Source organism: Phyllopteryx taeniolatus, chromosome 22 (assembly GCF_024500385.1).
Source record: "Phyllopteryx taeniolatus isolate TA_2022b chromosome 22, UOR_Ptae_1.2, whole genome shotgun sequence".
Lineage (NCBI taxonomy): Eukaryota > Metazoa > Chordata > Actinopteri > Syngnathiformes > Syngnathidae > Phyllopteryx > Phyllopteryx taeniolatus.
This window is the reverse complement of record NC_084523.1, coordinates 10,028,761-10,052,810: the sequence shown is the minus strand read 5'-3', so window position 1 is coordinate 10,052,810 and position 24,050 is coordinate 10,028,761. Positions and strand designations below refer to the sequence as shown.

General features: G+C 49.7%; 1 protein-coding gene and 1 long non-coding RNA gene across 9 annotated transcripts; one reads left to right on the top strand and one right to left on the bottom strand.

The window, feature by feature from the left end:
* Positions 1-1,572: 1,572 nt before the first annotated feature.
* Positions 1,573-11,465, bottom strand: gata3 (GATA binding protein 3). Of its 8 annotated transcripts, none has more exons than XM_061761915.1 (6): positions 10,823-11,452; positions 9,630-10,289; positions 8,902-8,958; positions 8,697-8,743; positions 6,469-6,594; positions 1,573-3,156 (listed from the first exon to the last, which is right to left on the bottom strand). In XM_061761915.1, exons 1-6 carry the CDS (start codon positions 11,055-11,057, stop codon positions 2,872-2,874), a joined length of 1,410 nt encoding a protein of 469 aa, XP_061617899.1. In that variant the 5' UTR covers positions 11,058-11,452; the 3' UTR covers positions 1,573-2,871. The 8 variants fall into 8 exon arrangements, with proteins under 8 accessions (XP_061617899.1, XP_061617902.1, XP_061617901.1 ...); XM_061761918.1 differs by having other exon boundaries at positions 9,687-10,289; XM_061761922.1 differs by having other exon boundaries at positions 3,009-3,161; positions 10,823-11,465.
* A 2,958-nt stretch (positions 11,466-14,423) lies between these two features.
* On the top strand, positions 14,424-23,442 carry LOC133471855 (uncharacterized). Its single transcript, XR_009786420.1, has 3 exons — positions 14,424-14,602; positions 21,497-21,690; positions 23,105-23,442. It is a non-coding gene; the product is annotated as an uncharacterized LOC133471855 (long non-coding RNA).
* The last annotated feature ends 608 nt before the right edge of the window (positions 23,443-24,050 follow it).

The window sequence follows — 24,050 nt, the reverse complement described above, 5'->3', positions numbered from 1 at the left end:
TGTTGTGACGGGAGATTACGGCTGAAATGTACGATTGTTCCCGAGACAATGGAACGCCACACATGGCTTCTTCTTCTTCTTTTTTTTCCCAAGCGTCGCCTCAGCGAGGGAACTCCCACAATGCAGCAATGCTTCAGCCTCCAGGTCTTTTCCCAAATGACGGCGGGAAAAAAAAAAGACGATGTAATCCCGTGAATTATCTTTAATCTCCGCCATCGTGCATCACTTGAAATCGTCTTCATGCGGTTTGTGTTGCTTTTAGCACGCAATGGTGGTTCATGGCTCACGTCACAGCAGAGGAATTGCACTCGTTTACTTGTGGAATAGTGCGCTGGTGCGCACGAGGTCCGAGTGTACTCGCGTCCCAGCCTTATTTTCGGCCTTCATAAGTGCGACAATTATGGCAATGTGCTGTAGATGCTCGGCTGTTTTATTATCTGGAAGCGTAATGTTGTAAAGTGAGTTGGAAATGATATGAAAGTGTTTTGGCGTCATAGTTTGGCCTGTATTTCGGGATATTCATGAACGCAAGTGGCCATTACGAGTGAATTTCCAGACTTGGCGCGGGGGTTCGCTCCCTCATCGCCGTGACGAGCAAGCGCTCGCTGTACTCTACTCGGCGTGAGGAATTTCATCCGTCCTTCGACTCCACTCGACCGGAGTGAAGACAGATATTCCCCGACGCCGACAGACGTGTCATCGCTTTAACCTGAGAGGGAGACTTGAGACGGACAAGAAAAGCAGTGGAAGACTTCTGCATCAGTACCTGTCAGACAGAGGCCACGGGGGCCTGATGAGATGTGAGAACCTCCTCTTGGGACTCGAACCTCCTCTCTGGTCCAGTACCTCCTCAATGTTACATTTAGGACTAGGACTGTCCCTCAGCGCTAAAGCCTTCTCTTGGAACTACGCCTTTCATTTGGGACTAGAACCTTCTCTGTTTTTGGACCCCACGCAACAAACGTGTCGCCCCGTTCACCTGAGAAGAATACTCGGGAAGGACAAGAGCAAAAAAAGAATTGGGAGTTGACACGGAGTTGAAGCGCCAGGCGGTCGAGGTCAGACGCAGGCCGTGAGGTCCCGGCGTGGGGCAAATCTCCTCTTCAATCCCTCCGTACACACACACACACACACAATTTCCCATTCCCATTCCCATCCTCCCCCTGAACTCGCTACTCAAAACAGCAGCAGAGCTCCCCATTGGTCACGCGGATCCCAGACGAATCGATCCGTATTCCTCTCAGTGCGACGGACTTGCGACCAGTCCAGAAAAAACAGGTTTGCTTTTTCGAAAAGACCGAACTGTCCGACCGTGCGGAAGCGAGCGGGAACGATTGCTCGCCCCTCTCAAGCAAAGCCGAGCCGGGTGTGCGCCGGCTCACCCTCGATCCGGATGAGGAAAACGGATCGCTTGGATTTTTTTGGGGGGGTTTTGAAACAACGAGAAGCCCCGAGCACGCCGCCGCCTCTTTGCTCCGCCCCCCACCCCACCGCTCGCTCGTGTTTCCACGCGCGCTTCCCGTCGAGGTCTTTCCCTGTCACGCAAAAAAGGACGGCTCGGGATCACAGCGCTAACATGTCAACAGAGATTCAACTAGTTTTATTATTTTGAAACAAGGGAAGGAGAGAGAGAGAGAGGGAGAGGGAGAGGGAGGGGAGACTCGGGTAGGGTTTATCAAACAAAAACAACCCAAAAAAGCAGCCATATTTTACACTAGTGATTATTATTATTCCATTTTTTTACAACCATTCAGTCTGCATAACATAAAGAAATAATTCTACATCTTTGTTTCTTTCGTATTTTTGGTACTCTGATTTTTTTTTACATACAAAGAACAAATACAGGAACTTTTTTTTTCACAATGCATATCATCATCTGTCAAGTGTGTGCGTGCGTGCGTGCGTGCGTGCGTGTGCGTGTGTGTGCGCGTGTGTCAACACAAAGCAACAGGCCGAGACTTAAAGCACATCCAAAAATAAAAGGAAAGGCGCGAACGTTATCTTTACACGGACTTGTGGCCTGCGTCCTCGCCTCCTCGTACCCTCGGTCAAGTGTCCTTTTTTTGATCTGGTTAAACGGATTTCAGACAATTTGTACAAACGCCCCGTTACGCAGGTGCCGCACCGGGAAGTTTTTGTCAGCTTTTGGGATCTTTTTTGTACACAAATGGAGAGAGAGACCCTTATCCGAGGGAGAACGGAGTGTCCGAGCGGTTCGAGTCCGTTTCCCTCTTTGATTTTATAAAAATAAGATCGACTGAAGATTCTCAGTCGTCCCGGTCAAGGTAGTCCGCAAAAAGTCGATTGGAGGAGACCGGACCCTCGTTGGTTGTTGAAGACGTCGAAGACAAAAGGCTTCTCGGCTTTGAAATATTTCGCCGTGGAATCGTGCGAACTTCCAACAATGTCCTGCCGACATCTTTCCCGCCTCCTCAAAATGTTTCGGTCCATCGAAAAAGCGGCCATTTTGCCCCCGAACAGGTGAACCACCAGTGGGCTCATTCACTAGTGCCTACACTCGGGTCTAAAACCTTCTCCCGGGGCTAGAACCTCCTCTCGGGACTAGGTCCATCTCAAAGGACTAATATCTTCTCTCAGGACAAAAACCTCGAACATCAACAACACTCGAACCTCGTCTCAGGTTTAGGACCTTCGTTCCGACTTGTACATACTGGCGGCTCTGAAACCTCTGCTTGGGATTTGAACCTCCTCTTTGGACCAAAACCTTCTGAGGCGGTTTTGTCAGCGTTTCTACTCCTGGGGTTGAAAATGTCATACCGATTGGAGGCGAAGCGTCTTCAACAACCAGGAAGCGTCCAGTTGCCTCAATTCAAGTTTTGCGGCTGGACCGGCGCAGGGGTAAAGCGGCGTCTAGCCCATGGCCGTCACCATGCTGGACGGGTGGTGGGGCGCGAAGGAGGGGTGCATGGGCGTGGGGGTGCTGAGCATGTGGCCGGAGTGCGAGAAGGGCGGGAAGGAGGACATGTGGCGGGAGAGGGCGGCCGGGCTGAACGAGCTGCTCTTGTCCATCAGGCTCTTGGAGAAGTCGTCCATGGCGCCGTCCTGCAGGGACTTTTTGCTCTTCTTGGACTTGCTGGACATCTTGCGGTTGCGCGTCTGGATGCCTTCCTTCTTCATGGTCAGAGGTCGGTTGATCTGCTCTCCACAGGGACGACACAAAAGAGGGCAGGTTAGTATGATGGCGGCCAATGTGCTAGGACAGCGCTCTGCTAGTTCCTTCATCGCTATTCAAGTTGGATTTTTTCTAGCGGCATTAAAGTCGAGGACCCAAAGAGTTGCACTCGTGTTGGCTTTGATGATCTTTTCCGGAGACGGACGACGCGTAAGACGGGCGCGTTACTACGACGACGGCGGCCGTCGTCGGCGTTGAAGCGCTCTTTGATCCGTTCTCGAAGAGTATGTTGGCGTCTACGTATTTTGGGTTTTTCTCGACAGGAAGGCGATAAAAGGTTAGCAGGTTGCGGTTATTATTTTTCATCAGCATCAAAGCGATCTTTTCTCGAAGGAAGAGTTCGGATGTTGCTGGCATTTTTTTTTGGCCTTTGAGCTCGGTAGGACAGAACGAGTATGTCGGATGCACTTTTGTTCATCGGTGTTCAAGTTCACTGCGATTTGATGTCGACGACGAATACGCTGGCAACCATTTTGTTGTTCCTCGGAATGAAAGCCATCTGATCTCAACGCCCGCCACAACTGAATGACATTTTGCGGCACTTGTAGGACACGACTTCGGCATGCTCGTCGGAAGACTACGTGTTACTCGTGAGGCGAGACTACTAGGGCCGGAGAAATGCCCAGAGAAAGGCCGGCGATATTCAAACCCAGAACCTCAGAACTGTGAGGCAGCTGTTCCAGCCAGTCCCGCGCCCGTTTCAATTGACCGATTGTTCAAGTAGCAACGGTTGTCCGACGCTTTACAATGACCGTGACGTGGATGCTAATTTCAGATATCAGGTCTATGGAGTTTTGCATTATATGTTAGCATTGAGCTAGTGGACTTACCTTACACGTCTGAATAACATTTTGGCATCCGAGTAGGACAACTACATGTTACTAGTGAGGCCAAAGTACTTTTGTTTTGGCTTCTAGTGCGTGATGTATGGCTACTAGTTAGGCCTAGTAGTGTTACTAATGCAGCATAGTTAATCACTCGTACTGATAGTGACTAAGTCGTGGAAAAAACTAGTTACCAGTAAGACTGGATTGGTTTTAGTGCAATGAAGTGTCTTGCGAGTTAATGACAAAGAGTCTACTAGTACACAGACGGGCCTTAAGCTGGATATGGCGGATATCAAATCAATGCCCAAGCGGCTTTCCATTGGTGTGATTTTGCTTTTTCGAATTGATTGTCTTGTTCCATGCCAGGAGGAATGAGGCGAGGGATGGGGAATGGGATGGGGGGGGGAATGGAGTGGGGGGGGGGGGGGGGGGGGGGGGTCCGCCTGGCAACCACCCCCGCGGGCCAAGTCCTCCTCGACCGCGAAACCGTCTCGTCCCTGGCTGCCATTCTGCACTTTAGCCGGGAAGAAGCGAGATGATGGAATTTCGGCGGTGGGCAGGATTATGGGGGGCGGGGGGAGCCGGTGGGGGCTCGTGGGGGTTTGCGGATGAGGCCGACCGGCTTCCTGATCTTTTCCGAGCGTTTCTTCTTCCCGGGGAAATGGGAACGGGGATTTCTTTCTGGCTCTGGCGCGGTCCGTCTCAAACATTTTTTCGCTGACTCCAAATGCGCAGCGGTGGCCGTGATTACCCCCCCCCCCCCCCCGCTTAACCGCTGCCCCCCCTCCCCGCGCCACTGATGTGGTTTCACTGGCTGACACGCGAGTCGGGATTGAGCGACTTTTCTCGGCTTCTCGTGCGGACTGGACGTCCGCTCTCTGATGGCGAGTTAAATGTCAAAATAAATCAATCATTCACCAAAACAAAAGAAAAAAAAATCTACCCAAAAAAAAAATCTCCATTCGGAAAATGCGACATGATAGATGGAAACATGAACTAAGACAAAAGATGGGAAATTGTCAACAGCTGTGCTAATTTCAGTTAGCTTGTCTATTGCATTTTCCATAGTATGTTAGCATTGAGCTAGTGGACTTTCGTCAGATGTAATTCAATGTTCCGGTTGAACATTCGGGGGGGGGGGGGTTAAAGATCCGTACGTGGATATATTTCGGAATCTCAACGGCCGTTCACCGTAATCCCACCTCGTCCCGGCCGAGACGACCCGGGAAAATGATTTTGCGGGAGCGGAGGCGCGCGACGTCGGCCGCCTTTCCCGCACGTTCTTCCCGTCGCCGTTCGCGTTGCAACGCCGAGATGACGAGAGGGAATCGAGTGGACAGAGGAAGGGGGGGGGGGGGGGGAAACCACATTTCATGGGATTTTAATGAAGCTCCTTCTTTAATATTCACGAGTGCTCGGCTGCCAATAAAATCCCGAATTGGCTTTATCGAGCGCGGCACTGCGGGGACAATTAGCGCTCGGGGACGCGAGGGGGAAGCAAAGATGGGGGCCGATGTGGGGGGGCGAGGGGGGGGGGGGGCATTTTCCCTGCTAAGTGTGACAGCAGCATTTGAAAGAAAATGCCAATTTGGGGACGACATTATTTCTTGCAAATATTAAATATGGGCATATTTCTCAATGAAATCTACCAGGCAGACGTTGGAGTTATTGTTGTTGTTATTGAGTTATTTACTTGCATTTTGTGGTTAATTTACATTCTGCATGTTGTCAGAGGCAAATAGCAAACAGCAAAAAAGGCCAATTGGGGGAAAACAAAATGTATTCTTAAAAAGATGCGTACATTCTTTTTGGACGATGTTACGAAAGAAATTGTTTATGTGAATGTCAGCAGCTTTTCATCATCCACCAATGGATACATATTTGTCTTGGTTAATATTGTCTCCCGGAAGGTTGAATTGAATCGATGGAGCTCGTTCGGAGGCGGAAGTGACGACAACGCAGGTCGACAAAATCACGTCTCTGAAAAGCGCACGTTGGCGACAAAGCGGCAGCTTTTTGCTTCTCTCGGAAAAAGATGGAATGCGGCGTTTTGTTTGGGGGCGACGATATCAACACGTTGCATTCTTTTGCCGATATTCCATCCATTTTCTGTCCCGCTCTGTCAAGTAAAATGACCTCAAATCATCAATAAGTGTGCCGAATTTGTCGATTTGACTTTGTTCTTTGGCAGACTTCCAATGTTTTGATTGTATTTGTTTGTGTTCCATTCCATGTGGAAGACTAGTTTGGGACATTCTTCTATGATGTGGAATATGTTGTACATCCTACAAAGTCAAATGCAGTTGTTCGCTGACCTTCCATGTAGCAATTTGTTTGTTTGTTTGTTTGTTTGTTCGTTTGTTCGTTCGTTCGTTCGTTCGTTCGAGGTCAGCCCCACTTTTACCGGCCACGCGCGAATTGGTTTTGTTTTGCTTGCGCTGAACTTACATTGTGCAGCTTGAAGTAGAGTCCGCAGGCGTTGCACACCGGGTCGCCGTTGGCGTTGCGCCTCCACAGCGTGGTGGTGGTCGTCTGGCAGTTGGCGCACGACGTGCCCGCGCGCCTGGCCGCCGACTGCGCGCACACAAAAGCAAAAAATAAGGCGCGGGCCTCCACACGAACGCGCGGCCGGCGCGACATTTCTACGACTGCTCCTGGAAATCGCGACCCCGCTTCCCCCCGACCGACCAAAAGCTTTGAGCGGGGAGGGGGGGTGATGGGGAGGGGAGGGGGGGGGGGGAGAAAGGGAAAGGAAAGAAAGCAAATGGAGGAGCAGAGGCGCGCTGCACGGCCGGGGCTAAAAATAGCACAAGTGCGCCATCAACATTTGGACGACACAGAAAAGCAAAGAGATCAAAAGCGCAGCCTCGACACGCTGCAGCCTTTCCGATCTGATTTGGAAAAATAAAATTAGAATAATTAAAAAGGAGAAAAAGAAAAGGAAAAAGAAAACGAAAAGGAAAAGGAAAAGGAAACGGCCTCGACATTTGGATGCGAGCGTGATGCTTATTTTGGCGAGCTTCGCTAATTGCGAGCATGCGAGAGGGGGAGGGGAGACACTGGGGGGCTTTTGTTCGCTCCGGCGGGGGGGGGGCCGCGGACGAGCTTGACATCGACGTTCGAAAGCATCAACCGATCGGCAGGTGAGCGCGAAGGGCGTCCATGAATTATGTTGCCAATTCAACGCACGCGCCGCCGCCGAATTAGCCCGCAAGATGACGTCACGCATCCAAATATGCCACCCGGCGCATTTTCATCTTTCATCTTTTTTCTTTTCTTTGTTTTTTTTTTTTTCCCCCCCCCCCCCGCAGAAATCCACAGAAAGAGGAACTTTCCTTATCTGACATCCTGCACACTGACGTCCTGACTTTCGGCCTTGCAAAAACCTCCTCATGTCGATTTTGTTGGACTTTTAAACGCGCGTGGGAAAAGAAGATCAAATCAGGGGTGTCCAAACTCGGGCCCGGGGCCATTTGCGGCCTTATGTCCATTTTTGGATTTGTTGCGGGCCAAATATCGCAAAAATGATATTTGACACGCTATTTGTGTTGAACGAGGTATAGCACTGAAAAACCGCCGCCATGAATCATTGAAAAAAAAAAAAAAAAAACGAAAGTTTTTGTATTTGCGCTCGTGGCAAAAAAGTTTCGCTCCGCCTCATTTGTCGAGCTGTCGCATTGGCGCGTCTCCAATTTCGCGCGCAATCGCAATAAGCGCTCAAATTCCATTTCGAGGAACGCCTTGAAAATTTGTCAGCCGACGATTCCGATTTCCAGCGCAGGGGCGGATCTATTCGAGCGGGGCAAAGGGCTGCGAAACGACCTTTAGCAAAATAAAAAAAAAGTCGTGACGCAGCGTGAGATATCCCCAAAAGAAATTTTTGCTGGATTGTTTTTCTGGTCAATTCAGCCAACCGCGCGATGATCTCGCAATTTTGAAAAAAAAAAAAAATCATTTGCATGGATTGATGATGTTTCCAATGTTGCAAACTGTGTTCATCCTGAAGAGGGAAAACGATGTCCGCTTAGCACATTTGATCGCGTGCGGCTGATTTTTAAATGAAGTCAATTCAAAGGATTTTTTTTTGTTTTTATTTTTGAGCATTTAAGAGAAAGTTGTGATGGAGCAGACAGTTATCTAAAAACAATATTCAACTGTTTGATGGATTGGTTTTATTTGACAAAAATATAAACAGCAGGCGCTGACGACTTGAATTTGGCTGCGTCGGATAATCTTGATATTTGAAGCAAACATTTTACAATTCCTACACTGACTTTGATTGACATGTGAACGATTTTATGTTTCTTGTATGTGTTGGAAACTTTTTTTTTTTTTTTTTTGCAGTGTCCAATCATTGCCTTGCAAAAACAAAATACAAATTAAGATTGACTGGATGTGCATCTTGCATCCGTTCATCTTCTTGCAAAGTTTGGACACCCCCAATGGAAAATGGCTGATTTGAATGCGGGGGCTGCACCACACTAAATAAGAATCAATGACATGAGACTTGCAATTGCATTTCAGCCCTCTTGTTGTTTGTTTTCTTCCTCCCAAATAATCATAATGATCATAATAATAATAATAATAATAATAATAATAATAATAATAATAAACAGTGCAGCTTTTTTTTTTTCTTTGTTTTTTTTTTTTTTTTTTTAGGATCTGAAAGCAGAGACCTGCACTTGTCGAGTCAATTTCCTGCAGCTAATTGGCCTACTTCTTCCTGGAGAGGGAAACACAGAGAGAGAGAGACGCACGTCATCAAGAGAGCCAGCGTGGCGCGTTCACGTACCAGCCGCCGCTTGGGCTTGATGAGGGGCCGGTTCTGGCCGTTCATCTTGTGGTACAGGCCGCAGGCGTTACACAGATAGTGGCCCGTACCGTCCCGTCGCCACAGCGGGGTCGACGTGGCGCCGCAGTTCACGCACTCCCTGCCCTCTGCGGCGTGCGCGCGCGCGCACGCACGAGCAGACAAAAGACACGCGCGCACACACACACACACACGCACACACACACACACACACACACACACACACGCCAGGTCAGTTGAAGCCAGCGCGCGCGCGCGAACACACAATATCACACACGTGATCTCAAAAGTCGCATCGGACATGCAGGAAACATCCCGAAATCGTGTTGCTGTGCTGCGCGTGAACGCAACACCAAGTCGGCAAATCATCATTTACAAAAATGGAGTCTTTTTTTGTCGCCCGTCTGAAACAAAGAATACCGAAAAGAGTTTTTCACTCCATGTTTTGTGTCGCATGTTGTGTGCGTGTGTGTGTTTACGTTCGCGCGTTCTTTTGTCCGCATTGAGCAAATGCTGAACGCTCTTGTGATGAAAAACCAAACACAACGCAAATGGAGTGGAAGAAAAAGTGAGATTAGGAGGAGGACGCCGTCTTTAAACGCACACGATCCTCCAATTAATATTAATAATAATCATCCCGATGATATGCGTCGACTAATCCGTCCGATTTGAATCTCATTAGCGCGATCAAATAGCTGGAATGAAGGGAAGGCGGATTAGGAGTTGTTTTGTTTTTGTGGGTCTGGTGTGCTGCGATGCAAGCAAGAGAGTGAAAATGCAAGAGAATGTTTGGGCCTACCTGAACAGGACCTTGTTTTTGGTCTTGTTTTGGAACCATAACTAGAAGAGGACCCACCTATCAGGCTACTTGGTGGGAAGAGGCCCGGCGCGTATTCGGGGACATATTGTGGGTAAGTGGCGATGGGGTGGTGGTGGTGGTGGTGGTGGTGGTGGTGGGCCGCCGCCGCCGCCGCCGCCGAGACGGGGGGCCCCGGTCCCGGTCCCGGTCCCGGCCCCGGCCCGGGCCCCGGCCCCAGCGCCGCCGCCACTCCGCGGCCGTGCGCCGTCTCCAGTTTCATGCTGTCGGCCAGCGTCACCTGGTACTTGACGCACTCCTTGTCCTCCGGGCGCGCGGACAGGCCCGGGTCCGGGGACACGTCCTTGGGCGGGGTGGGGGGGAAGGTGAACAGGTGCGGGCTGGAGTGGCCCCCGGACAGCGACGACGACGACGACGATGACGAAGACGACGACGAGGACGACGACGACGACGCCGCCGGCGGGTAGACGGCCAGGCCGGCCGGGGAGCCGTGGTGGTGGTGGTGGTGGTGCAGCGGGCTCTTGGGGAAGGGGCTCAGGTTCCACGGGGACGCGCCGGGGTGCGCGCCCAGGCCTTTGCCGCCGGCCGCCTCCAGCCACGGCAGCGAGCCGTGCAGCAGCGACGGCCGGCACACCGGAGCGCCTGCGGGGGCGACACGAGACACAGCGGCGGCGTTACCGAGTCGCTTTCGCGGCGGCGAAACCCGCACCGGAAGATGACGACGCGCGCGCCGCGCCGGAGTCGCCACGTCGCCCGCTTCCGTTGCAAGAACAAGAAGCGCAATATGGTTTTGACAAAAAATAAAATCTCATCTTCGGGAGCGCGCCATCATTTCAAACTCAATCCCGAATTGCAAATTTCATCTTCCAACGAGGACTTTCGTTTGTAAATAAGAAATTTTAAAAAAGGAAATCAACATTCGAGTGGCGATGGACAATCCGGCAATTTCAACTTTTTCTGTTTCGCCTTTCGAACGTCGAGAGAGACTTTGCGCTTTTGTCAACAATGAGCTCCAAAAGTGACTTTCCCGCTTCCTCCCCTGCATGATTTGTTTTTGTTTTTTTTGGGGGGTCGAAATTAAGATTTTCATTTGTTCACCGCCACTCACTCTTTCGACACTTTTCAACGCGCAGAATACGCATCCGGTGGGTGGAGAAATGCGTCGGGGGACTCACCGTGCGGGGGCGGCGGGTACCTCTGCACGGCCCGCACCGAGTTGCCGTAGTAGGGCGAGACGTGGTTGGCCTGCGCGTCGATGTTAAAGAGTACATCCACATCGTCGGCCAGCGGGTACTGCGCCGGCTCCATGTAGGAGTGGCCCAGGCCCGGGTGGTGCGAGGCGGGATGCTGCTCGTTCAGCACGGCCGGGTGGTGGCTCATCCAGCGGGGCTGCTCCGCGCTCACCTCCATCTCCTCCACCTCTCCTCCTCCTCCTCCTCGTCGTCGTCGTCTTCTTCTTCTTCTTCTTCTTCTAAATGTCCCGGCACGGCAAAATCCGCCTTTTTTGGGCTTCTCGCTCGCTCTGTCGCCTTTGCGCTTAAATCCACAAAGCTCTCACCTGCGCACACACGAGACACAGAGGCGGTTAACGCGCGGCCGACATCCGCCGCAACTCGGCCCCAAAACTTCTTCTCCTCCTTCTTCTCCTCCTCCGTCGTCTTCTTTCTGCTTTTTGCTTTTGGAGCCCAAGACGACGTGCGCTCAACAGGTTCGCGTGCGTCAGAGTGACCGCGACGCGAGCGAGCAGCGGCGTGTTGCACAGCCACTCAGGCCTCCCACTCCCGCTCCCGCCCGCCCTCCCCCCTGTCCCCCTCCCTCCCTCCCTCCCTCCTCTCTCGCTCTCTCTCTCTCTCTCTCTCTTTCTGCGCCTCCCTCTCTTTTCCCCTACACTGAAGGCATTCTTTCCGGATGGCGCCAGGCGGCTCAGTGCAGCAGACAGCTGCGGCGCGACGCAACTTAAGCAGGGGACGCGCGCACGTACGTGAAGGGGTGGGGGGAGGGGGGGTCGAAAAAAGGGGGCCGGCCTTGTCCGCGTCGAACTGCAGACTTTTTACTGTCGTTTGGCACATTTCGTAAAAGCGGCAAGAAGGCGGCCCGCTGCGTAAAAAGTCACGCGGCGCCGTCGTCGTCGTCGTCGTCGTTCAGCCTCCGCTGCGCCATTGCGTCCCCTCGCGGTCACATGACTGCGCGGCCCGCCGGGCCTGCCGTGCACGCGCGCGGCCATCCTGTTCAAGCGCGCTCGCTCGCAACTCACTTCAAGGTGACAAAAATCAATCAATCGATCGATCGATCAAACCCGCGACGTGTCTTTTGCGTCAATTGAAATGTCTTGAATTTGAAAAATACCCATTTGCACTCCGATTGCCGATCGGTTAGACTTTGTCCCACTCACATCCGCTTTCATAGCGTCCGAAAAGCAAAAACGAGACGTCGGTGAGTCAAGCGGGGGCGTGACGTCACACCGGCAACCCGGATAAGCGCGGTTGACTTCCAAAAACTCTCGAGTCGCCCGTAAATCGTCGCAGTCATTGACTGCAAACCTGAATTTCGGGAACTCGATGTTCGCGTTCATCGCCGAACGTTGCGCGCACGAGCCACAGTCGGGGTTTTAAAAACGAAGTCGAACGGCGCTCAAATGAGGCGGCGAACATGAGCACGCGATCGACGTTCATGACGGCAGCGGGTCGACGTTTGATGGCGCGGTGCGGGAACTCTGCGTGCGACGTCAGCAAAATCTCATCGTGCGCTGCGAACTGGAGTTCGTCGCTGTAAAATCGCGACGTAAATAACCGCAGAACGTCGAACTTTGGCCTTCAAAATCAGATCCATCTGTCAAAACCGGCTGAAACTCCGTTTGGGGGCGGGGGCGGGGGCGGGGCCAATGCGCGAGCACAAGATAAGCAATGAAAAAGTCCAATTGTCACAAGCAATGTTGGGAATTTCGTCATATCAAATCAGTTGCTGAAACGATTGATTGGACTCCAAATCGATTGGATTTTTATAGCACAATTTCAACAATTTCCCAAAGTGCTGTCCAATGCAATCAAAACACAGCAAAAAAATAAAAAATACAAAATACTAAATAAGGATAAGAACAATCCAATCAAATCAAATGAGAGACAAACTACTATTGCGACGACTACTAGTGCAAATAATCATCCGGTAGCAGAAAGTTGAGTGACATCCCAATGAACAAGTCAAGCGAAGAAAAGAAAATGGAGCCACGGAAATGATTTCGACTCGTCCAACGGGAAATCGACGAGCGGCAACCGCCGGCCGATCTCGACGTTGGCGCGCGGAAACATTCCAAGGAAAACAAATTCACTCCAGATGGAACAATTTGGGGGCAACGATGACAAAAATCCAACCGATGACATCATCATCTCAAGGTTTCTTTGAAATGTTCGATTTTTCTTCAAATACGATTTACAAACGTGTTATCACATTTTTTTTTCTCTACTTTCAACTCCGTTTTTCGTCACATTTATTTTAATAGCATCCCAAAAGCAAACAAACAAATAAAATGACATCACGTGACAGCGTGAGCGACTTTGACGTCATCACGATGCCACATTTCGAGTCGACGAATGGAAATCCGGTCTCAAACCGGTTCATTTTCACCCAAATATTTCGAATTGAAAATCACAAAAAGATGAAATGATGTCTGCAAAAGAATGCCAATGAATGGTTAACGGTTGCGTGTGTGTGTGTGTGTGTGCGCGCGCGCCAATTGTCGTGTGACATCACGACGGTCCCGGAAGTGAGGAGAAGGTTATTCCAAGAATAATCCAAGAAATAAAAAACAGGGCATGGTCACGTCTTTCATCTTTGGCCTTTGTGGTGCATTTCGGTCGTGACGTCACACTCAACGTTCATCCAAATAATATGGAGCAACACGCACACACACACACACACACACACACACACACACACACACACACGCGCGCCAAAATCATCCCAAAGTGGAGCAAAATGAATCCACATTGGGATTTTGTTGCATATTTGTTTTATTGTTGCCCTTCGGGACGACCCTCAAACAAAAAGATGATTTCAAGGACACAATGGCGACGTGAAACCCGAAGTCCGCTTTATTTTGCAACATTTGCTATTGTGTGCGTGTGTGTGTGTGTGTGTGTGTGCGTTTTACAATTTTAAACTGGAGTGGATGAAATGTTGGAGATCATCTCAAAACACACACACACACACACACACACACACACGCGCGCGCTTTTTTTTTTTTTTTGATTGAAAAATTAAAAGCAAGCAGTGAAATAAATCCCCCGAAAAATCCAAATGTTGTTGTGTGTCGAACATATTAATTTCATCGTTGAAATGAAGAATTGTAACGAGGACATTTGTTCCTATTTGAAAATAAAATGCTTTTCTTCAGAAGTTGCTGTTGTCGTTTTCTGTTCCTCAACAATCGATTTGTCGATTTTTTGGGATTGAAAAAAAAAAATCATCATCATCCCTAATTGAATGAAATGAGAAGAATGAAAATGTGCAAATGAAGATTTCGTTTTTTGGTCACGATCAAAAGAATGAAAGTCGCACTTTGAATTTCCTCGAACCAAACCAGGAGGCGTCAAGCGGCGAAGGCGAAAAGCTTCCTCGGATCATTTCAAATCTAACTTTCATATTCAATCATTATTTTCCCCGACCTGACAGGGGGGAAAAATGCGCGCGCGCGCACACACACACAAATGACAATTGAAAACCAAAAACCAAAAACCAAAAACCAAAAACCCAAAACCCAAAACGACTGAATGGAGAAATATGAGCTGCGGGCCGACGGACGGCCGAATCCATTTTGGTTTTGATGTCATTTCTTCGGTTGTTTTTTTCTTTTTTTTTTTTTTTGTTGTTGTTCCGATTTGAAAGTTGAGCGCGTCGCGTTTGCGCTGCGGGGACAAAAGCGCGCGTGGACGGGCGGCGGCGGCGGCGGCGGCGGTCCGGTAAGACACCGAGAAAATGGCCCATTCGTACGGGAGCAAAAGATTCCGATTTGGGGCCAATTTTCGCGTCCTATTTCATAGATTACGATTGCTAATTTCATATTCCAACACTTTGACGCGAGGTGCGGGGCACAAAGTCGACAAGATGCCGTCAAACACATGCGCGCGCCCGTGTGAGGCGATGACGTCAGCGCGTTTATGCGAAGGATGAAATATGAATTGATTTGGGAATATTTACTGACCTGTTCTGCTCGGATGAGGCGCGCGAGTGACCCGAGCAGGGATGCGCGCGCACATCACAAGAGCGCGCGCGAGAGAGAGAGAGAGAGAGAGAGAGAGAGAGAGCGGCGGCGTGCACGCGCTTCCGGGGTTCAGCGCGTGTCACCACTTGACTCTTTCTTTCCCCCTCCTCCTTTTTCTTCTCATTTTGAATCTTTTTGCCTCATCTTTTCCACTTTTTATTCTCCTTTTTCCTTCGGAACATTCTTATTTTTCTGTTCTCCCTTTTTTCGTCCATTTTTGCTTTGGTTGTGATGACTTCTCTCTCTCTCTCTTTTCGATTTGTGTTCGTATTTTTCTCCTTTTACAGTTTTGAGAATATTTGACTTTTGTTCTCCTTTTTACTTGGTATTGTTATTTTCGCACACTCCTCCTATTTCTCGTTTTTGTATTTTCCTGACTGGTTTCTCCTTTTTCTCTGTAATTCGAATGAATTCCCCCCTTTTGCCGCCTGCCATTTCTCTTGATTACATGACACATCTTTGTTGTCTTTCGTGAAAACAGTTTTCACGCATTGTGATGATGATTCTTATGTCGTTGATTTCTCTTTATCGGCGAAATCAAAATGAAACTCAAGCCGGAGGAGCAGCTGGCAGCTGATTGGTCCAAACCAAGAAAAAAAAAAAAAAACCTGACGTCACCGGCAACATTTGAAATAATTGTCGCGTCATCCAAATCGTTCAAATGTGTCACATTTGAAAGGACTTCCTGTTTTTCCGTCTGACGTCACAATGGGACATTTCCCCCCCCCCCCCCCGAAAAATTGGTTCCTCATCACGACGACGAATGTTCTGGATGTTAGCTGCGCGCGCTAGCCCGTGCGCAAAATGCTGCGAATATTCAGCCAAATATGTGCAACCTCATTCCAATATCATTTGACATTTAAAACGTTTTCGCTCGTGGGTTAGCGTCACAAAATCAAACCAATTGTCCACATTTTTTCCCAAATCGCAAATGGAGGCCAATTCGATGGTTTTTGCTGTTTTGGCGTGAAATGGCTTTGAAGCGTGACGAGGGAATTGTGACGTCACGTCTGGCAAACCTGGGCAACAATTTGGCAAACACGGCAAAAGTCTCACTCGCGTGCCGCGTATTATTTTTCGTATTCGTCTTGGATTGGCCACGGAATGCGCGTGCGCGTTCATGTTAGCATCGAGCAGCAGAAAAAGTCCAAATGAGCGATTCTTCTTGTTTCTCCTTCCTTTCCTTCCTTCCTTCCTTGCCTCCTTCTTCCCTCCACGCGCGCACGAGGCCTCTTTTATTTTTTTGCATTTTCGGAATGAAGTATCGCAGATTGCAAAATAGGATGAGAAAATAACACGAGGCGTGCACGCGCACCGTGCCCGGGTGGGAATGATTCATGCTTTTATTAATAAAGTGCTTATTTTTGGGATGAGGAGAGAAAAAGCATTGAATTAAAGCACATTACTCGTCTCATAAAAACGATTACGATGACAACGAGCGGCGAATATTTGGGGTTATTTGCACATAAATGAAACCGCATTCATAAATATTATCATTCAATAACGTATCAATAAATGTGCAGATTAGCAGGATAAATGAAATCCAAAAATAAAATGCCAATCAAATACGATAAAGACAGACATAATTCATCGTAATAATAGTAATAGGGAGGCAAGATCGACAAATAAAAAGGAATTCATCATCAAATCATTACAAATACTTGAAATATAATATCTACAAATATATGATAAAATAAACTGAAATAAATCAAAGGCAAAATTAAAATATGCTCATATGGTGTGATCATGGTAGCAGAATTGACGAATAAATACAATTCAATTCAATTCAATTCATAGTTTAATCATGAAAAAGAAATTAAATACGATCAATAAATTCCTAATTGGGAAAAGTAAAAACCTACAATTGTGGTCACGATTGCGGAATCAACCCAAAATATGAATGTCTCACTTTTAAGAACATGGAAGACGATTGTTGGTTTTTTTGATTTGGATTTTGATGTTTTCAATTCTTTGAAGTGTTTAAATGTGGACAATAAACGCGACGACGATGAATAAAACGGAAGACAACCTCCACGGGAGAATCTCCCGCACTATGTTTCATTTTCCATGCATATTTATTCATTGCGCGTGTGTGTGAAATATTAGGCGTGCGCGCGCGCGCGCGCGCCTGCAGGCAGGATCACAGCCGCTGATTAAGAAAGAAGCCAAAAAGGATTCATAATGATTGGGAATAATGAATCCTTATCTGTGCCGTGCACATTATCGGCCTTTCAGCGCGCCGCCTGCATGGGCTTTTTCGCTTTTTTTTCTTTTTCGCGACACGCAAGCCGGGAGAATTTATTGCATCTAATACATCAGGACAATCAGCCGGGGCCCAGGAATGCTTTTTAGCATGTTTAATTGGCAAAATGGGGAAGGGGCAAAATCTGATAGAGGAGGAAGAGGAGGGGGGCGGGGGTCGGCGGGGCGGGGGCGGGCCCTAATCTCTCCCAGCAGTCTTTGCAGCCCGTAATTAGTGTGTCAATTTCAACCTGAAATTAACTGCATCGACCTGCCATCTCCAGCCCGCGCGCGCGCGCGCACGTCGATTTGGATGAAGATCATCGACGTCTCAACATTCATCACCGCCCCCCCCCCCCCCCAAATAAAAACGCTTTCTTTTCAAAGATCATATTTGCCGCTTCATAAATAACATGACGCTTCGTTCTCGATTGTGACTCACAAGGTTTTGTTTTGTTTTGTTTCCTGGCAACCATCAGATGGGTATCGCGTCCAAATTGGGGGGGGGGGGGGGGGGGGGGGCGTCCATGTCCATGTCAAACAGACAACCGCCCCCCCCCCCCCACTCCATGAGCAGAATAATCCACGAGTGGGTGGGCTCGAGTGGGAGGCGAGAAAATCCTCGGGTGGTGTTTTGATACAGCAGGCGGAAAAAATAACAACAACGACAACAACAATAATACTTCTAATAATAATGGAGATTTATATTGGGGAACATTTGCGACATAACACGAATGGAAGGAAGACATGACACCGTTTGGTCCTTTACGACTTTCACTTTTCTTCTTTTGAACTTCAAAATTTGGGGGTCTTATTTTGAAAGCGTCAATCAACACATTCAACAGCTAATATCATTCCAATACAGTCATGTAGTAGGCCTAAGTGGTCAAACTGTTGAAACATGAGCGCCACACCCCCCCAAAAAAATAGACTTCAATCATGATTGAATTCAAACGTATCGCAAATAAAATTGTACATTCGGAAATACTTCAAAAGGATCAAACGTTCCGAACTTGGAAGTGAAGCTAACAAATTCCCAAATTAACTTGAGTTCGTGACTTCTTTTGCAAATTAACATCAAGTCAAGTCACTTCGACGTACGTTACAAAGTAACAATGTCCATAACGAGAAGAACGCGATCGAGTAACTCGCATACGGAACGACCTTGACGTTAGCTAGCTAGTTAGTTAGTTGCGCGCGTGTTCTGATGTCCCAAACATCAAGTCGGCACGCCGTCGCGCAATCGCCACCGGACCGAGACGCCGCGGCGAGGTCGAAAGTGGGCCAAAAGGTCAGCCGGCGTCCGACCTCGAACGTGCGATCAGCTTTCCCGAACGGCCGTCGGCAATAACGAGCCCAGCGTTGTCGTGAATCTCGGAAAATCAATCCATCCATTTTGAAGAGGTAAACGAGGCGCCCACGGAAAGCTAGCCGCGTCGCGTTCTGCCGTTTTTCCAGGAAGGCGACTTTTGATTGACAGGCCGTCGGCGGGATCATGTTTAATCCGCGCCTCTCCGCAGCCTGTTCCCGACTCATTTCTCCACCGCGAGATGGGGGACTCAGATGGTTGCCGGGGCGACCCAGATAGCGCTAAGCCATTTCCCTTTTCTGCAAAGGGGAGGGGCGGCGGGCGGCGGCGCCTCTGCCGCAAAGGTCACGGCAAAGTCGTCTAGGAGCGCACGAGGCCGACGCGTTAGCAACGTGTGAGAATGGAGAAAGCGCGGCGTCGCTCGCACGTACGGCGAGCGCCCGTCGGGATTGAATTTTGCACTGCCGCATGCGGCGTTTCATCAGCAACGCGCGCGGCTGCGCCGGCAGCGTTTTAAAGACTCGCAAGTGTGCACAGCCGCCAACGGGAGAGAGAATTTCAGTCCGGGGTGGACCCTGCGGACGGACAAAGTTGACTGATCGCGTGAGCGTGAATGCAACACGAATGGAAAGCGGACTCCGGCCCACTCGCGCTTCGGCGCACACGCGGATTCGGCGAGTGGCAGATTTTGTTGCCATTTTGCTTTCTATTGTTTTTCCCTTTTTTTTTTTTATCAATTTAAAGAATTTTGGGGAGGTAACCAATCACAAAAACGCTTACTAGCAGTTTAACTCCACTTACTCAAGAATTTTACGGCTTTTAAAAAAACAAAACAAACATTCTAAAAGGCCATCAAATCTATGTTCATTTTGGCTCTTCGCGGTCCGGCCCGGTCCGTATCCCCGCAAATAGCGGCGGTCCACGGCACGTTCAGTAGTTTGTTGTTATTAGTTTTTTCCCAAAAGGTTTTGGTTCCCCCCGCGGCCTCCAGACTTCCAGGTGAGCGTCCGTGCCGCCGAGCGGAGTTAGCGGGCGCACCGCGGCGGCCTGCGCGCGGGCGATAAAAGCCAGCCGAAGGACGCCCTCGCCAGGCTAACCGGGCTAATGAGGCTAACGAGGCTAACGAGGCTAACGGGCTATCTCGGCGCAGCACATTGCGGAGGACGTCGCCTCGCGGGGAACAATTCAAACGGCGGAAGAGCGTCACAACGTTCCGAGCGCCCTCAGATGACGCTGACAAGCTCGGATAAGGAAGACTTTGCATCAAATTACAAAGCAAAGCATCATCTTTTCTTGCAACGACTGCCGTGAAACTTCCTCAGGGAGGTTGAAAAAACAAAAAAAAAAACAATCGTTTTTTTTCAGACCGATACTCGCTCCTGAATACTCAGCAATGCCAAGCACCGACACTACAACTTACTCGCTGTCACATTTCCACCTTGGTACCCGATACCTTGAAATGAGGCCAATATCGGCCCGATATCGAAACCTGGTATCGGTCCTCGCCCGTCCCGAATTCAAAGTCATCAGAAAAATAAATGCGCAAGAAAAGTGCAGAAAAGCTGAAAAACCAACTCCAGTACAGGAACTAAGTATTTGTACTCGGTTACTCCCGAGCACTGAATTCCAGCAAAATGGCCCGCGAGCCTCGTTTCCAATCAAAGGGAATGAACGAAGCGACTCGTCTTCCAAGGAAAACAAATCCCACCTTCTTCATCTTCCTTTCAAGCAAAACAACAGCTGGAAGATGAAAAGCGGCGACGTTAGCGACACGCGAGCAAGTCGCCAGCCGTCGACGCGAGGGAAACATTCTCGGGCTCTCGTCCGCTCTCCCGACCAAAAGTCGGCGTTTTGCTCGGATCGGCCGTCGGCACCGCCGGCGGGTCACGCTGCCGCCGACGCAAAAACAATCCGGAGGTGAACATTGATCGCAATTTCCACTTGATGGAACCCGCTCACAAAAGACGATACGCTAATCTTGCGGCAATGACACGACGGTCTCGAACTTTTTGGGAGGCTCTCCATTACTTTGAATTGCCTCCAGATGCCACCAAATGGCTGCAGAGCACTACTTTTGTCTGAATGAAACTTCTCAACTCACTTCAGCACGCAGTAATTGCTCGGCACCAAGACATTACAAGATGACGGCATAGCAAGACTTTGGTTTTTTTTTTGTCAACGAAACTCCTCAATTGACTTGAACTTAATTCCTCGCACATCAGCGACCGGCGAATTTAGCCTCGCCGGAGGTCTGAAGCTTGCTTACAGGAAGTTCTTTCATCATCTGGGGACAATGGCGGCTAAAAGGCGCGGGTAACTCTTGCTGTTGTGATGTTTGTGAATGAAATGAAACGGCGCTCCTGCGAATCGCGGAGGGGGGAGGAGTCTCGTCACTCAGCGCTTTTGCTGAAACGTTCTTTTACTGGAGGAATCAAACGCTTGCTGGCTTTCAAGTGGAAACGGCGGCCACTTCCTCCCTCATGCGGGCGAAGGGCCGGGGACGGGGGGCGCCGCCCGTCGGGGAACAAAGACGGCGAGTCTCAACACGGACCGTCGCCACCTGCGGCGCAAAAACTCAAACCGGCGGGACATTTCGCAAAGCGAGACAAAATATGCTCATACTTTGTCTGCCGACACTTTCACACGACAAAAACGTCCACTTTAAAGATCAAGACAAAAAGGAGGACAACGAGGAATATCATACTTCATCTCAGCCAAAACATCTGCCAATAGAATCGGAAAAGATTTCCTCAACTCAACTTCAAGCTAAACGAGATTACATTTCTCAAAGGAAGGCAAACTTTGCTTGTCCTTTGTCAAGTATTGTAACTTGTTCTTTCGATTTTATTACCTAAAATAAAAATCAATACTTGACAGCAGTACCGAGGCTTACAAGTAACTCAATTTACTCATACACAACTCCTGATGTTACTCGCTAGGCCACGCCCCTTAAAGGCACATTCTCTACATCATGACACAGGCGAGAAATAAAGGTCATTGACTTCTGTGATTCTGGAAAGGCTGACAAAAACATTTCTAAAGCTTTAGGACTCCAGCGAACCACAGCGAGAGCCGTCATCCTCAAATGGAGAAAACACGGAACAGCGGTGAGCCTTCCCAGGCGTGGCCACCCTACAAAGATTGCCTCAAGAGAACAGTCACGCCTCATCCAGGAGTCCACAAAGGAACTCAGGACAACTTCGAGAGAACTGCAGGCCTCCCCTGCCTCGGTTAAGGTCAGTGTTCATGACTCAACAATAAGGTCAGAGATGGAGCTAAAATGGCATCCATGGCAGAGTTCCAAGGTGAAAAAAAACACTGCTGACTGAAAAGAACATGAAGGCTCATCTTACTTTTGCAAAAAAAAAACATCTGAATGAGTCCCAAGACTTTTGAGAAAATATTCTATCGACTGATGAGACGAAAGTTGAATTTTCTGCAAGGTGTGTGTGTCTCGTTACATCTGGCGTAAATGTAACAAAGCATCTGTGCGGGGGGGGGAAATCATACCGACAGTCAAACATTCTGGTGCTCGTGTGATGGTCTGGGGCTGCTTTTCTCCTTCAGGACCTGGACGACTTGGTGTGATTAATGGAACCGGGAATTCTGCTCTTTAACAGAAAATCCTGAAGGAGAATGTTCAGCCATCAGTGTGTGACCTCAAGATGAAGCGCGCTTGGGTTCTCCAGCAGAATAACGATCCAAAACACTCCAGCAAGTCAACTTCTGAAGGGCTTTCAAAAAAGAATTACAATGCAGGTTTTGGAGTGGCCTTTGAAGTTTTTTACTTCGTAAATAAAATCCGCATTAAAAAAACAAAAAACTGCATTTTATGTTTGCTTGGGATTTCCAATGGGTTGATGATCTTTAAAGTGGGATCATAAAAGTGCAGAAAATCACTAATTTGAGAAGGAAGCTACTACTTTTCCACGGCACTGTAAGTACAATATTTCTTTTTTGGGGTTTGTTTTTCCAAGGCCAATTTTTTGGAGTGTCTGTGCCGTAGCACACAGAGAGAGCGCCTGTGCCGCCGGCCCGACCCGGCCCCGCCCCACCGGCCTCTCCCGGGGCGGTAACGGACACCGCGACCGCGGCGGGGGGCCAGCAGCGCTCGCTCCGCCGACGGTCACGAGGTTAAGTGGCGCACACACGCTCAAACACTGCCGCCATTGAGGTGGCCGTACAGGAGACGCCACCGGGGGGGGATCGGAAGAGAGGGGGGGGGCATCCTCGCCCACGTACAGTCTTGCGCATATGGACGGACGGACGGACGGACGGGAGGGAGGCGCTCGGCCGCACGAGCCGAGGCTATTGTCAAACCTTTGCATTGATTTCAAGACGACTCATGGGTTACTGCAGCGACTCGTGTTTACCAACGACGCTGGCGACACTAGCAAATGAATCCACCGCGATTTCTGTGGTCCACATGTGGCCCGCGATTGGCCGGCGACCGGTTCAGGGCGGACCCCGCGTCCTGCCCGTCGATAGCCGGGATGGGCTCCAGCGCTCGGAAAATGGACGGACGGAAACTGGTTTGTTAAAGCCGCGCTTCGGCTGAAGACTCAAATGTGCAAAAGTGTGAAATGCATTTTGCCCGGTTGGGATCTCAGCACCCATAAAGCGCTGACTTTTTGTGCGTTTCCTCCTCAGAACATCCCGCAACCTCCGGCTGAGGAATACGGGCCCGCCAAAAGCGAAGGCGAAGGCGTCGGTCCGAGGCGATGACCCAGAAAGCGTCCGGTTCCCGGCGGAAGACGGCGTGGGCCGCGGCTCGGCTGCGGCCGGGCGCATCTGTGTTTGTGTCTTTGTGTCGGGGGGGTAAACCGCTGCCGCTGCCGCTGCCGCTGCCGCTGCCGGGCTTTTGTCTCCCGCCTGATCGCCTCTAATGCTGCAGCACTAATTGTTTAACACAGAAACACATCTTTTCTCCCTTTAATGTTTTTGTTGCTATTGTCTGCCACGCATTGATGACAAAACCTTTGTGGATAGCCCAGCAATCCCCCCCCCCCCCCACCCCCAACCCCCCTCATCCCGCCCCCTCCTCCTCCACCAACCCCGAGAATGAAAGAAAGACGCGGGAAAAAAAAAACGTGAGCATCAGCAGAAAAAACAGGGATGTCTGGCAAGTTGCATCATTTCGCCAAACAAACAGTGTGAAAGGGTGTTAGCCGGCCTATTAGCATAAACACACAAAAGGCCCGTGTGTGCGCGCCCGTCTCGGAAATAAAAGAAAAACACAAAAAAGAGGCACTCGTTACTCTCCGCGAGCCGTGACGGAGGTTTCTCAAAGAGATAAGGCGGCGGGTAAACATGTGATCGCGGCAGATCCAATCAGCTCAAACAAAGGCGATACGCGACGCAGACGAGCAGAAAGGATGCCGTGTGCGCGTGCGTGCGTGCGTGCGCGCGCCGCCATAATACACCGCGGCGAAAGCGGAAGAGGAAGCGCTCGGCTCTTATCATTTGCATCATAATGGCAAAGTGATACGTGCACGCTAAGCGCTTAACAAAGTGCCTTACCTTCAAGAAATGTGCGGCCATTGTGTTGATCGCGACGCTTTCATCACTTTTCCCGTAGGAGGCGGAACAAGGCCGA